Source organism: Arabidopsis lyrata, assembly GCF_000004255.2.
Source record: "Arabidopsis lyrata subsp. lyrata unplaced genomic scaffold ARALYscaffold_1, whole genome shotgun sequence".
Classification (NCBI taxonomy): Eukaryota; Viridiplantae; Streptophyta; class Magnoliopsida; order Brassicales; family Brassicaceae; genus Arabidopsis; species Arabidopsis lyrata.
The window spans coordinates 17,887,248-17,900,924 of NW_003302555.1; the positions used below are offsets into that span (position 1 = coordinate 17,887,248).

The 13,677-nt window shown below is 34.7% G+C and overlaps 3 protein-coding genes and 1 non-coding gene across 4 annotated transcripts; 2 read left to right on the top strand and 2 right to left on the bottom strand.

The window, feature by feature from the left end:
- The first annotated feature begins 2,154 nt into the window (after window positions 1-2,154).
- LOC9327280 (uncharacterized protein At4g37920, chloroplastic) lies at window positions 2,155-4,387 on the top strand. Its single transcript, XM_021013246.1, has 6 exons — window positions 2,155-2,395; window positions 2,580-2,929; window positions 3,019-3,190; window positions 3,293-3,537; window positions 3,750-3,937; window positions 4,028-4,387. Exons 1-6 carry the CDS (start codon window positions 2,251-2,253, stop codon window positions 4,185-4,187), a joined length of 1,260 nt encoding a protein of 419 aa, XP_020868905.1. The 5' UTR covers window positions 2,155-2,250; the 3' UTR covers window positions 4,188-4,387.
- Window positions 4,388-6,129: 1,742 nt separating this feature from the next.
- Window positions 6,130-6,829, bottom strand: LOC110224976 (uncharacterized protein At4g04775-like). The gene has a single exon (XM_021013247.1). The coding sequence runs from the start codon at window positions 6,469-6,471 to the stop codon at window positions 6,202-6,204; it is 270 nt and encodes an 89-aa protein (XP_020868906.1). The 5' UTR covers window positions 6,472-6,829; the 3' UTR covers window positions 6,130-6,201.
- A 580-nt stretch (window positions 6,830-7,409) lies between these two features.
- LOC9327282 (probable ubiquitin-conjugating enzyme E2 31) lies at window positions 7,410-8,976 on the bottom strand. Its single transcript, XM_002893868.2, has 4 exons — window positions 8,479-8,976; window positions 7,999-8,126; window positions 7,767-7,871; window positions 7,410-7,684 (listed from the first exon to the last, which is right to left on the bottom strand). The coding sequence occupies exons 1-4, from the start codon at window positions 8,564-8,566 to the stop codon at window positions 7,541-7,543; spliced, it is 465 nt and encodes a 154-aa protein (XP_002893914.1). The 5' UTR covers window positions 8,567-8,976; the 3' UTR covers window positions 7,410-7,540.
- A 2,274-nt stretch (window positions 8,977-11,250) lies between these two features.
- TRNAR-UCU lies at window positions 11,251-11,323 on the top strand. Its single transcript has one exon. It is a non-coding gene; the product is annotated as a tRNA-Arg (tRNA).
- The last annotated feature ends 2,354 nt before the right edge of the window (window positions 11,324-13,677 follow it).

Consider the following 13,677-nt stretch of genomic DNA (forward strand, 5'->3'; position numbering starts at 1 on the left):
TATAATATTTGTAATTCAAGTATTTTAAATCCCTACTCGAAATATAAAGTAACATTTAGGTTAATATATGTTCTCGTAATATTTAAAGATGAGGATATTAACATAAATATAATGTATTTAATGATATATTTAATATTATAAATACCTCCAATTCAAATATATAGAAAGATAATAACGATTAACGAATAAAAATTTGATACATATTTTTGCCAGAATAAAGATTGATACCTATGAAAAACAAACACACTAACGCTTACTATGAGTAAAAATAAACTTATTTATACCTTTCAAATGAATAAAATAATTTAGAAACAAATAGTATCAATAGATTAAATAATTGCTGTCAAAGAAAAAAAACAAAAAAAAAAACTAAATATTTGTGACTATTATTTTTAATAAAATAGTTAAACTAAAAAATAAAAGCAAAAGAAATACTTGAAAAACACCTAAATGGTTCACTAATATTTTATTATTTTTTTAAAGGAACGGTTTTGTAATTGAATGAAACTGGTGAATGGCAACATAAAAGCAGTTCTCCCTTTCAACTGTACTAACTTCCTTTTCTCCGTCACTTAATAGTGTGTATTCCTCGTTTTGTTATCTCAAGAATAAATTAATAGCTTTCAAGATATTTTATAAATTTGTTGTTCTGTAAATTGGAAACGTACAGAAACCTTAAAGCCTTCCTTTAAGTTTCAGGATCATCAAGCCAATAATAGACTATTTAATTGCCAAACTGGCTTTATATCGCTCTTTTCTTTGCAAATCTAGATTTTAATATCCCTCAATGGCTAAAACCCATTAACTGAAGAAGAGAAACACTATGAGATAAAGTGTTCAAGAAAGCGTTAACGCGCTAAATAGAAGTTGACCCAGATGCCATCTAAAACATCTAATTAGGGCCTATGCGATTTTAGGCAGTTTAGACATTTATAAGATAAAATATTGTAAATATGATATTATTGATTTAAGTTATACAAAATATTTATTAAAAAATATATATGAAATCGTAAACAAATATTAGACAAAAATATTAAGTAACTAACAACATATACACGTTTATAACTATATATGGACTTAAAAATTTAAATTTATGTAGTAGTTAGAAATATGAAAAATACATTGAATACAAATTCGAACAATAGAAAGTAACTTCCGCGGTAAAATTCATGTACGTACTAAGAGGAGCAAATGGAGTGGCGGATAGAGTAGCAAGGGAATCTCTCTCGATGTCGAGCTATGATCCCAAGTTATACTCTATAATGCCCAGTTGGATTAAAAGTATTGTGAATTGGAATGTGTTATGTAAGAACATTGGTTAATGAATAGTCGTTGTTGAACCAAAAAAAAAAAAAAGTAACTTCCACGGTCTAAACAGTTGTCTAGACAACCAACCGTCTCAGAGGAATGGAGAATGAGAAAGAAAAAATGCAACCAGCCGTCTCAGATGACAAGAACTGAGCAGCACAGGATCAAGTGGGAACCGCCACAACCAGGATGGGTGAAGTGTAATACAGATGGGGCCTGGAATGCAGAAAGCATAACTTGTGGTCTTGGTTGGATTTTACGTGATCATGAGAAGAGAGTGCTGTGGCTGGGAGCAAGATCTTTACCTCGGGTTGGAAAAGTGCTAGAAGTTGAGGTTGAAAGTCTTAGATGGGCTGTACTTTCCATGGCACGGCTTAACTATCGTAAGGTAATTTTTGAGACTGATTCTCAACAGCTGGTGTCCTTGATCAGGGGAGAAAAAGAAAACAATCACCTAAATCCAATCTTTCAAGACATCAAGCATCTTCTACAGCAATTCGAGGATTATAGAGTGGTGTTCACGTATCGAGAAGGAAATGGCGTGGCGGACAGAATAGCAAAGGAGTCTCTTTCTTTTGAGAATCATGGTTCTAAGTTGTATTCTGTAGTGCCAATATGGATTAAACCCTTTGTGGACATAGACAATATGTAACAGTTTATTGGTTAATATGAAGTTGAAGTTGAGTCCAAAAAAAAAAAAACAGTTGTCTAGACATCGTCTGATCGGGGGTCTAAACGAACGCTTAAACTCATTCTGTTCTAGTTGGGCCGTGTTAACGGGCCAAATGTTGTGAGTAAATTATATTCTCGAAATGCCGTCAAATTGGAAAGAATATTACAATAGTGCCATTAGTTCTTCTTCATCTTCCTCAGATGAAGAATCTCTCCGGCTAAAACCCTTTCTTCTATCATCTCTGTGAAAGCTGTCTTCTTTCAAAGAAAATGGTTTCCGTTTTATTCCAATCTTCTTGTTCTTGTTCACTTTCTAACTTCCCCTCTGTAAAATTCGGAGCTCGTGTTGTTTCTCCTCTGTATTTCGCCGGAAATCATGTACATGTCACTTCCGGTGGTCTTCCAATCGGAAAAGGTAAAGGCTTTCAACAATTTTCAAATTCATGTTAGAAATTTTGAAACTTTGTGACTTACTTGATTTTAGAGGATTAAGACTAAGTCTTGCTTTAATTACTTACAAATCGAAATAATTATCTCAAAGTTTAGGTTGCATTAGATTTACTGGTCTGATATTGTTAAAATACTGTGAAATGTCTCAGGAAGTTTATTGAACTTCAAGAGTGAAAGACCTCAGAGATTTGTTATCTCAGCTGTTGTGGATGATAAAAGTGTTGTAGCTAAAGAGGAGAAGAAAGACGGTGGAACGGCGGATAGTGGATCAGAAGTGGTTGTAGATAACCAGAGAATGATCAAAGTTTGTGATAAGCTTATTGAGGTTTTTATGGTTGATAAGCCTACACCATCTGATTGGAGAAGACTCTTAGCTTTTAGTAAAGAATGGGATAGTATCCGGCCACATTTTTACAGACGGTGTCAGGAACGAGCGGATTCTGAGGATAACCCTGAGATGAAGCACAAGGTTCATCGGCTTGCAAGAAAGCTCAAAGAGGTGAATTATTCATGGTTCTTGCCTTCTCTTTATGTATTTGAAAATCGGGTTATCTATGATGTTTGATTGTGACACTGTTCTGAAGTCAGGTTGATGAAGATATTCAAAGGCATAATGAGCTTCTCAATGTTATCAAGAGGACACCACCGGCTGATATTGGTGAACTTGTTGCTAGGCATCGTAAGGATTTCACTAACGAGTTTTTCGAGCATTTGCATACTGTTGCAGAATCCTACTATGACAATCTGGATGAACAAAACGGTAAAATTCTATGGCAGTGAAACAATTTGAAACCCTTTGTCTAATCCCTGAGGGACTAAACAATACTGATATTGTTCAATGATAACTTTTCTTATTGGCAAGCTCTTGCATCACTTGGGAAGTTGTCTATCGCGGCTGTACAAGCATATGACACTTCAACAGAAAGCATCGACGCACTAAATGCTGCGGAATTAAAGCTCCAGGACATAATCAACTCCCCTTCGCTTGATGCTGCCTGCAGAAAGATTGATAGTTTGGCTGAGAAGAATCAACTTGATTCTGCGTTGGTTCTTATGATCACAAAAGCTTGGTCTGCTGCTAAGGAATCCAACATGATGAAAGAAGAGGTACAAAACTCGTAAAACCAATAATAGCATCGATTGCTTAACAGTTATTCCCAGCATTGGCAGAGATTTGGAATTAGTTGTAATGTGATTTTCGCTGGGTGAACATTATCTTTGTATAACATTGATTGAATTCATACAACTTAGGAATCTAGTTAGTCCTTCGAACCCACCACGTAACTTCTTTGATCCATTCCGGTGTTGGTTCTTGACAGGTAAAAGACATATTGTATCACTTGTACGTAACAGCAAGAGGGAATCTACAGAGGCTTATGCCGAAAGAGGTGAGAATACTTAAGTATCTACTATCGATAGAAGATCCCCAAGAACAGATGAGCGCTCTACAAGACGCTTTTACCCCTGGGGACGAGCTCGAAGGGACTGATGTAGACTACTTATACACGTAAGGATGAGAAAACTTGATCGGGTTATCTTATATATACATCTTAATATATGGACCCTTAGGGTGTGTGTACAAATGGAAACTCTGTAGGACGCCTGAGCATTTGCAGAGCTTGATGAAAACAGTGTTGGAGGCGTATCATTTCAGCAGAGAAGGGAGTCTAGTGAAGGAAGCAAAGGACCTTATGCATCCTGAGCTCATTGCCAAAATCGAACAACTCAAGAAGCTTGTTGAAAAGAAGTATATGTGATCAAGATTTTACAGATCCTAAGCTTTTCTTTCATTTGTTACTATGTATGTGTTTGTATATGGTGTATGACACTCTTCAGGTTTCCGGTTCACACATATATTTGATACCACCATAAGAGTAGACTATAGAAACATGTTTCAGTGTTCCTCATTATCGAAGAAACAATTCTGTTTTCTTTTGATACAAGGAAAAAGTACAAAGATAGTTACAAATTCCATAAAGCTTTGAATCAAAGCAAAACCATGAGTAAAATGTAACACAAAGGTGAGTGATGTGTTCTGTTAGTGTGGAGGAGTTGGTCGTTCATTAAGCACTTAAAACTTTGCATTAAAAAAAAACTTGCTTGCTTGCATGCAAAGTTTTAAGTGTTTATTGAAGGGTTGCCGGATTTTTCAGCCCCCAACTATTTGCAAACTCAAAGAATCCCCCTATACTTTTTCGCTCATAAAAAATCACCAACAACTAACAATTTCCTTAATAAAACATCCTCAACTTTCAGATTCATCTTGATTAATACGCCTCCAATTGAACCGGCCATTAAACCGGGTTTAACCACAAATCCGCGTTTACTATACCACGAGTAGGATTACCCGCATAAGTACCCATGACCCGAGAGTTAAAACGACGTCGTTTTGACTCGTCTCTTTTTCTCAAAACAAAGCCAAAACGACGTCGTGTTCTCTATTCTCTCTATTTCTCAAAATCGCGAATTGGGGGTTTAGGGATTTCAAAATTAGGGTTCTTGAGAGAAAGGGAAAGGGGATTTGCGATTTCTGGGTTAAGGTTTGAAATTATGTCTGATTGGGTTGGGGATACATCGGAGTATAGGCCGTGGAAGGAATTAGTGTATCAAAGTGATCCGGATGATCCTGATTTCGTGCCTCCAGAGAGTGAGAGTGATGTGGTTGACAATCGAATTGAAAGCGGAGATGAGGGAGATGGCGATGACGATAGTGCTGGAGGAGACGACTCCGACTCCGACAGTGAGAGTGAGAAAGACGGTGGAGGTGACAACAACGACAGAAACTGTGAGAATGATGGAGAGGGTGACAGAGATGAAATCTGAAGGAAGAGACCACGACAGGAAGATGAGGAAGGTGAAGAAGCTCCTGTTCCACCTGGTAGAAAGAAAGGAGAGAAGAAGAATTATAATCGGATCAAGGGTAAACATGAGTCACCAAAGAAAAAGAAGAATCCGGGTGAACCTGAAGTACTCAAGCTAGGAAGGAAAGGAATTACAATTCATTGCAGATCATGTAAGGGAGCTGGACATAATGCAGCTGGCTGTAAAAAATTTCCTAAGGAGAAGAATAGTAAGAAGACAAAGAATCAAGAAGAGGTATATCCCTTATATTTTTCTAATGTGTCTGTTTGAATGAGAAAGATGTTTAAACATGTTTATCTTTCTGTTGTAGGCTGCTGGATCTTCACAAGCACCTAAGGAGAAGAAGACTAAAAAGGGTAAAAAGAATCAAGAAGTATCTACCTCTCAGCCCTCACAGCTTATGGATCATCAAGAAGGATCACAGGGACCCGAAACACTCAACCTAACACAAAGAAGCAGTCAATGGGACCAGTGGGACTAGTAGTTGTAGGTTTTAGTCTTGGTTAGAATATGTAAGATCAGAACACCTAGTATCTTTTTGTATGTTATGGATGTTGATCTTTTGGATGTTGATCTTTTGGATGTTATTCTCGGATCATTATGTCTCTATTTAGATGTTAACAACAATGGTTCCTCAAGTTTAATAGGGGGATTCTTGCATCATTATCATAGCATTACAAAAGGAACACAAAGCACAAATCTAAAGCTAAAGCACAAAGTCATTTTGTCATTACAAAAGCTAAAGCACAAAGTCATTACAAAAGCTAAAACACAAAGCTAAAGCACAAAGTCATTACAAAACACAAAGCACAAAGGCATTACAAAACACAAAGCACAAAGCTAAAGCACAAATCATTACACAAAACAGAGACATAACGACCACAAAGTCATTACACATTGCCTCAAGACCTACACTCTTCCCCATAGCCATACAATTGAGCAAAGAATAACAGAAGCAACACCTACTGTCTTCAAAGCTGACTTAGCCATAACATGACCCAGCTCCTCCACATTCTCCTTCATGATCTTCACTTCACCTTCTATCTTCTTACTCATCACATCCTCCATTTTCTCCTCCATTTTCTTGAAGTTTTCGTTTTGGAGCTTCATAGTACCCATCACTTCCATCCTCAAAGCATTGACATCTTCTGCAACTAACTTACACTTCTCCTCGACCATCCTAATTTCTTCTAAGAGAGCTTCATCAACCCATTTGAACAAGTGATTCTCATTTTCCCTCTATACAAATAAACTCCGATCAATACTCCATGGTCTTTCCAAATCAACAATTTAACCAAATAGAAAAACATACCATCATTCCAATCGCGCATCGGTAGAATCTCCGGTATGGATTCTCCTTCGTTTTTGATGTGAATGTGATGATACCCTCTCCACACCAGCAGTTCGACGGGACACCAAGAGAAGAAAAACGATGCAATGGACTTGAAGCGGATGAGTAGTAACTCGTGGTGCTCATCGCTGCAATTTCAGAAACCAAAGACTTGATGAAGATGAACCCTAATTTTGAAATCCCTAAACCCCCAATTAGCGATTTTGAGAAATAGAGAGAATAGAGAACACGACGTCGTTTTGGCTTTGTTTTGAGAAAAAGAGGCGAGTCAAAACGACGTCGTTTTAACTCTCGGGTCATGGGTACTTATGCGGGTAATCCTAATCGCGGTATAGTAAACGCGGATTTGTGGTTAAACCCGGTTTAATGGCCGGTTCAATTGGAGGCGTATTAATCAAGATGAATCTGAAAGTTGAGGATGTTTTATTAAGAAAATTGTTAGTTGTTGGTGATTTTTTAAGAGCGAAAAAGTATAGGGAGATTCCTTGAGTTTGCAAATAGTTGGGGGCTGAAAAATCCGGCAACCCTTTATTGAACGACCACGACAAATAGTTTTTGGTTTTGATTCAAATAGATGATATTTTTTCTTTTTGAATACTAGGAGGTTTTGGAAAAAAGCTCGTAATCCTCATAGACTCGAAACCACAACATGTAATATTAGTTTCGTCCCAAGTGTCACTCGAACTGGCGACTTTTAAGTTTTGCCTAGGGTTTTTACCAGTTGAACTAAATAGATTATATTCATTTTGAAGTGAACGAAAAAAACTAAACTAAGAATATGACTTTTTTTTTATAATAGAAAAGAATTCGACAATAACATAGCATAGGAAGCTATTGATAATTATTAATAAGTAAGATATGACAAACTTCGAAAATTAGAAAACAACTATTTAAGTTTTAATCATTAGCATGTCGTGCAGTGAATTCTCGGGCTCTCTGGTCAAATAGGAATCGGTTATTCTTGAAGAGTTGTCCAATATCAGGTACAAGAGGATCATCTGGGTTTGGATCCTCCAATAGTAACGTTATGGACAAGAGCACCTGTTTGTATAATTATTTTACTAACCAATGTCTAGAATAATTCGAAAAACAATGAACAAAAAATGTGAGTCGAGTTTGAAACCTTTTCAACCGTAAGAGTAGGAGTCCACTTGTCTTTAAGAATGTCAAGGCAAATTGACCCTTCATCATTGATATTTGGATGGTAAATCGGAGTTCTGAACGTAAACTATATCAAATATAAAAACATAATTACTTTTTTTTTTTTAACATAATTACTTTTATAAACAACAAAATATTTAAGAAACTTAAACTTAAAAAAACAAAGATTAATATAGCATATATGTATAACCAACCTTGGGTGGTTTAAAAGGATAATCTGTAGGAAACTTAATATCGATGTTAAATATGCCACCTTCATAGGGAGTACCACGTGGACCATGGATCATTGTTTTCCATTTGTATATATCGTTCGAGTCTCGACCTATATTAAATACATTCCATCAACAAAACAAATAAAAGGTTAAAGTAATTTAATTAGTTTTTATATTGTTACAAATGAAAATATTAATAAGGATTGACCTCTCAAAAAAGCTATATACCTAATTGACCATGTAATAATATATTACAACACAAGTAATAAAACCTCTCAAAAAAGCCATATACCTAATTGACCATGTAATAATATATTACAACACAAGTAATTAACTAACAAAGGATTCAAAATTAAGGTGAAGGGGATTATTTAAAATTTTAGATATAAAATATAAATATCATTGTTACGTAGAAATATTAAAAAAAAAAAAAAAAAAAAAAAAAACAAAGTAGCTACTAACCAATACTGTACAAAGAGTCATTCGAGATCATAGCTTTGTATTCCTTCTCAATTCTCTGCGTTGCTTTTTTATCCATTTTCTTAAACATCTTTACGATAAATCACCAAACTATTTCTCTTTTCATCAAATAAAATACAAAAAATGATTGTTGTTACTTGTTAGTATGGTGGTGTTGTGATACGAGAAAATTGTTAAAGATTGATTATAATGAAATCAAGACGAAAAAAAAAAAGGATCAAAAATGAAATCACTTACTTGGAAGATGTAAGTATGAATTGTGTTAGAATCAAATGAGAGGGTCTCGGGCTTTATAGCGTCAGCAAATTGACCTAATAAATGTCTTCATTATTAATTATTATCATCACTACTAATATCTGCTTTTAAATCTTATCTACATGCGTAAAAACTATCTTGTCTACATGAATAGAAGATACGTTACTTAAAAATACCAATATATTCTTAAAGAATGAAACATAATTATGAGACATCCTACTTTTAAACAAAAATTATTTTTTTAAAAAGATGATTTTTTTGCTAAATTGTAAATATTTCATAGAAAATGAAAAAGTTTAGGTTACAAACATAGATTTGAAAACCTATGCATATGGATCCATGGCAAAAAGAATAAAAACATAGAAACATAACATACGGTTAATTAAAACCAAGTTTTTGGTCCATCTTCTCAACCATATAAATAAAGCTATGAAGCAAAGGGAAAAGATGAAGCGATTACGTTCTGATCTATCCTTCCCGAATGAAAGTGCAAAGTAGAAGGGCTTTTGCTTAAAGTGGAAAACCTTTAAGTGACAGACCAAGAGCTTCAGAAGCCTTTCGCCGGAGACCCGAGACCGAGCCGTCAACGGTTTGAACACTCCAAATCTACGATCACTTACTCTCCCTGCTTCAAGTGAGATCGATTCTTCAATTCAATCCATGAGCTTTCCTAGAAACGGAACCTCACACGCAAAAAACCAGAGATGCAAGCTCCCTCTAACCAAGTTCCTCCTCGAAGTCAGCAGCGCAGAGCAAGATAAGAAAAATCACCACTGCATCAGAAGTCTTTAGCCCTACTAGCTCCTCTAAAGCTCAATCCAAAACACAAAGAAAAACGCACGGAAAGCAAGCTAACTTCAAAACAAAAGCACTATCAAAAGGAAGCCACATGAGAGAACAAGTCTTGAACAAAACCAAAGAGCCGAAATGCAAACGGAGATCTCAAAAGTAGTAGGTAACAAGCTACCACCGATACCTAACGCCACAACTTGAAAACACCATTGCAGCTGCACAAAGGAGGCAAAGAGCATCCAAATCGTCGACAAAGCTTAACCAGCCACAAGAACCATGCTCCTAAAAATTCTGCTACTGTCCCCAAGCAGAGTAGGCCAACAGAGACATGGTTCTCCTAAAATCAAGCTCGACGAAGACAACTACACGACCTTAGACAAACCAATAACAGCCAAACTTTGATTACCTATCTGGAGGAGAAACAGAAAAAGAGAGGCTGAGGCATCAGAAGCAACAGCGGGCCAACGGAGAACACTGACCAAAGCTGGAGAACCAGGCACTGCGCTAAAGAAAGCCTCTCAATTCAAACTCCAACACACGAAATCGACACGCACGGAGCGGACAGAGGTTTCAAGCGAGCGGGGGCAAGCTGTCCTCAAGGCGAACTCCTGACTCAGAGAAATCCGAGACCCGGTAGACACGAGCCAAAACGCGGTGGTTAGACCAAGAGAGATCTTGGAAAAAATGACTCCGAGCCAGGAAGAGAGACGCCACCACGACGAAGCCAAGGGAAACACGCTCGACCAACGGAAATCACCAGGAAGAAGGAGATCTAGAGCAGATCTACAAACAAAAGCTTGCTCTGCCGAAGAGAGGCAAGACACTTGGACCGGAGATGAGAGCCTCTACCAAAGTCCAGCACCGTCTACAGGCAGTGGAGGGAGAAGGCAGGAGAAACCAGTCACCGGAAAACCGGCCGTCGCGCACGGAGAACCTTCAACACACATCTTTTTAAAAAGATGATATTATGCATAAATTTAAATTGTGAGAGATCAGAGTCATGCGTCCCTTTGATGAGAAAGGGCAAATGCCCAAAGTCACCAAACAAAACTAACATTTGAACGCCACATTTTTATTTATAAAAACAGGCTTTATCAGTTTAGTTAATTTGACATAATGTGTGTTTCTTTAACGAAAATTACTTTAATGAAAGTTATAATCTTATTAATCTACTGGAAATTTTCACAGTTGAAAGGGTTTCTCGAGCATTCATACTCTTCCGGGCTATCAAAAAGCACAAGACTTCTAAGAATAGAAGAGATAATCAAATTTCAACATGTGGGGATTTTAAGTTTGCAAAACGACAACCCGTAACTAATAAGATTTTTGTGTTAAATTACTAATAAGTTACTTCCAAGAACACGTAAATAATATCAGAATTTAAAGATCAGAATTTGGATCCTAGACACTCAATCAGAAAAGTCTCCTTCTTTAATAGCATGTACTTAGCATTTTTTTTTTTTTTTTTTTTGAAAAAATGTACTTAGCATTGTTTCTTTAACTTTCTTGGTCATTAGTCATTCCTAACTAGAATTATAGATTATAATAATATGCGAATGCATGCACTTAGAATGGTTTCTCTCCGAAGCCTAATTGCTCTTGTGAGGAATGAATATAGCATTTGCGTTTTTAATACGATATTAAACTTAAACATAGCATTTGCGTTTTTAATATTATATTAAACTTAAACTCCAGAAAGTTAACAATGCGCCCGTGGCCTAATGGATAAGGCGTTTGACTTCTAATCAAACGATTGTGGGTTCGAGTCCCACCGGGCGTGGTACGAGTTTGTTATTTATTTTTATTTTTTTGTCTTTGTAATTTTTTTGATTTTTTTTTCCTTTTTTTGAATATGATCTAATATGGAAAAAAAAACTAAAATATAAATTGTTCCATCTAAAAAGAAAAAATTGTAACGGATCAAAAATTCAGACTTAACTAATACATATCTTTTGCACAAAAAAAAAAAAAAAAACTAATACATATCTTTTAAATATTAAATTTATATGTGTAGTGTGGTGGTTGGACCTACCGACCCTATTTGTTCCATGATCTATGAGTCTACTAAAGCTTCCCACTTCGATTAGTTAGCCAAGATTTTGACCTGATACGAAATCACTGGTGCTAGATCAAGTGGTATTTAGATAGGAAGTCTGTGTATCGCTTTAGGATTCCTATTTAGGATATATCACATGATATTGGTGAGCTGTCGAGTACGGGCGGTCTTTATAAACCTGCACAAGAAAGAGGTTGAGGGTTTACAGTGCCTTTTTTTATTGTCTCATATTCTTGATGTGCCTTATATTATTGACGTACTTTCTATTATTGTCTCCTATTTATCAGTGAGTGATCGGAATTCAGCCACGTAGGCCAGACGTATTTGATTTTTGAAAAACTTCTTATTCGTACTCCAATAATATGAGTAGAATAATTCTGCGCGATTCTATTTTGTGAAACAAATAAATAATCATACCATCTATATAATAATAAAAAAGTAGATTTTTTTCTTCATGTGTCATGATTTACCATGTATAGGTGTGGAACTGGAAAAAGGTATTGAAAATGTGTGTTTCAAATCTTATTGTGCGGTTCAATATTTTTATATTTATTTTCTTTTATTTTTAAATCTAAAAATACAACTACAAATGGTATATAAAGCACATATAACCAAAATAATTTAAAAGAATCATTTAGACATATAAAAATTTAATTTTATCCTAACAAACTATAAAAAAATAACGGAGGAAAATCATTTTGCATGATAATTTTTTTAGGCAACTTTTCATGTATTCTTTCAAATTATATTCATTTGATTACTACATAATATTATAACTAACTATTTTTTCTACACTTGTAATATGTAAATAATAGTAGTAAATAATAATTGTTGGAAGTTGATTCTTTGCTTAATCGTGTACAAGTGAAATCAGAAGAGAAAGGTGAAAAGAAGATGAAGTGCAGAGAGATGTGTGTCTAAGGAAGAAGAAGAGGCTCGTGTAGAAGTGCGAAGAAGAAGAATCGTGAAGAAAAAGAGAGAAAAAGGCCATTAGGCCAGAAGTGAACAAGGTCCAACTAAGTGTGGGTTTTGGTTATTAACAAAACTCTAATTAGGTTAAGTGCAAGTACTATATAAGGGTTGTGTTGTTGTAAGAAAACAATTAAGGAAAGTAAGAAGTAAAGAACGTTAAGCGGCTAGAAACGAGTCTTTCAACAATAATATCATTTTAAATTGTTCCCAATTGTGTGTATGCATCCATCTGTCGTTACATTTCTATGATGCTTTTGTAGTTCCTAAAATTAATATTTATTCTCATTATTAATTTATTTATAATTAACAGTTTTTGCGTAACATTAAATTTAAAACTAATATATTAAACATAAATTAACAATTTTTAAAAATTAATAATATATTTTTAAAAATTAATAATATATCTTTAAAAATTAATAATATACTAAATAACAGATTGACATTTTTGATTATAAATTAAGCAACAAATTAACTTTTTAGTTTTCATTATACTAATATCATTAATTTATTTGTATTTACAAAATATATATTCCGCACCTGATTTTATATATTTACTATTCAAACAATTGTACCGCACTGCATGCAGTTTTTTGCATCATTCATATATTATCTTGTACCACTTAATACGTAGTAACAACACTTGTTCTGCATGATGCATTTTTTTCAACCGCACCGCATCTCTATAATTGTTTGTTCAGCACTACCAAACCATTGTCACCATTCAAAGCTATATGAATGTTGAAAAAAAACTGCATGCGGTGTGGTACAAATGTTTGAATGGTAAACATATAAAAACCGGTGCAGAATATATATTTTGTAAATACAAATAAATTAATGATATTAGTGTAATTAAAACAAAAAATTTAATTTGTTGTTAAATTTATAATCAAAACTGTAAATCTGTTATTTAGTGTATTATTAATTTTTAAAAACTGTTAACTTTTTGTTTAATATATTAGTTTTAAATTTAATGTTAGGCACAAACTGTTAATTATAAATAAGTTAATAATGGAAATAAATATTAATTTTAAGAATTACAAAAGCATCATAGAAATGTAACGACATATGCATGTGTACACACAATTGAGAATAATTTAAAATAGTAT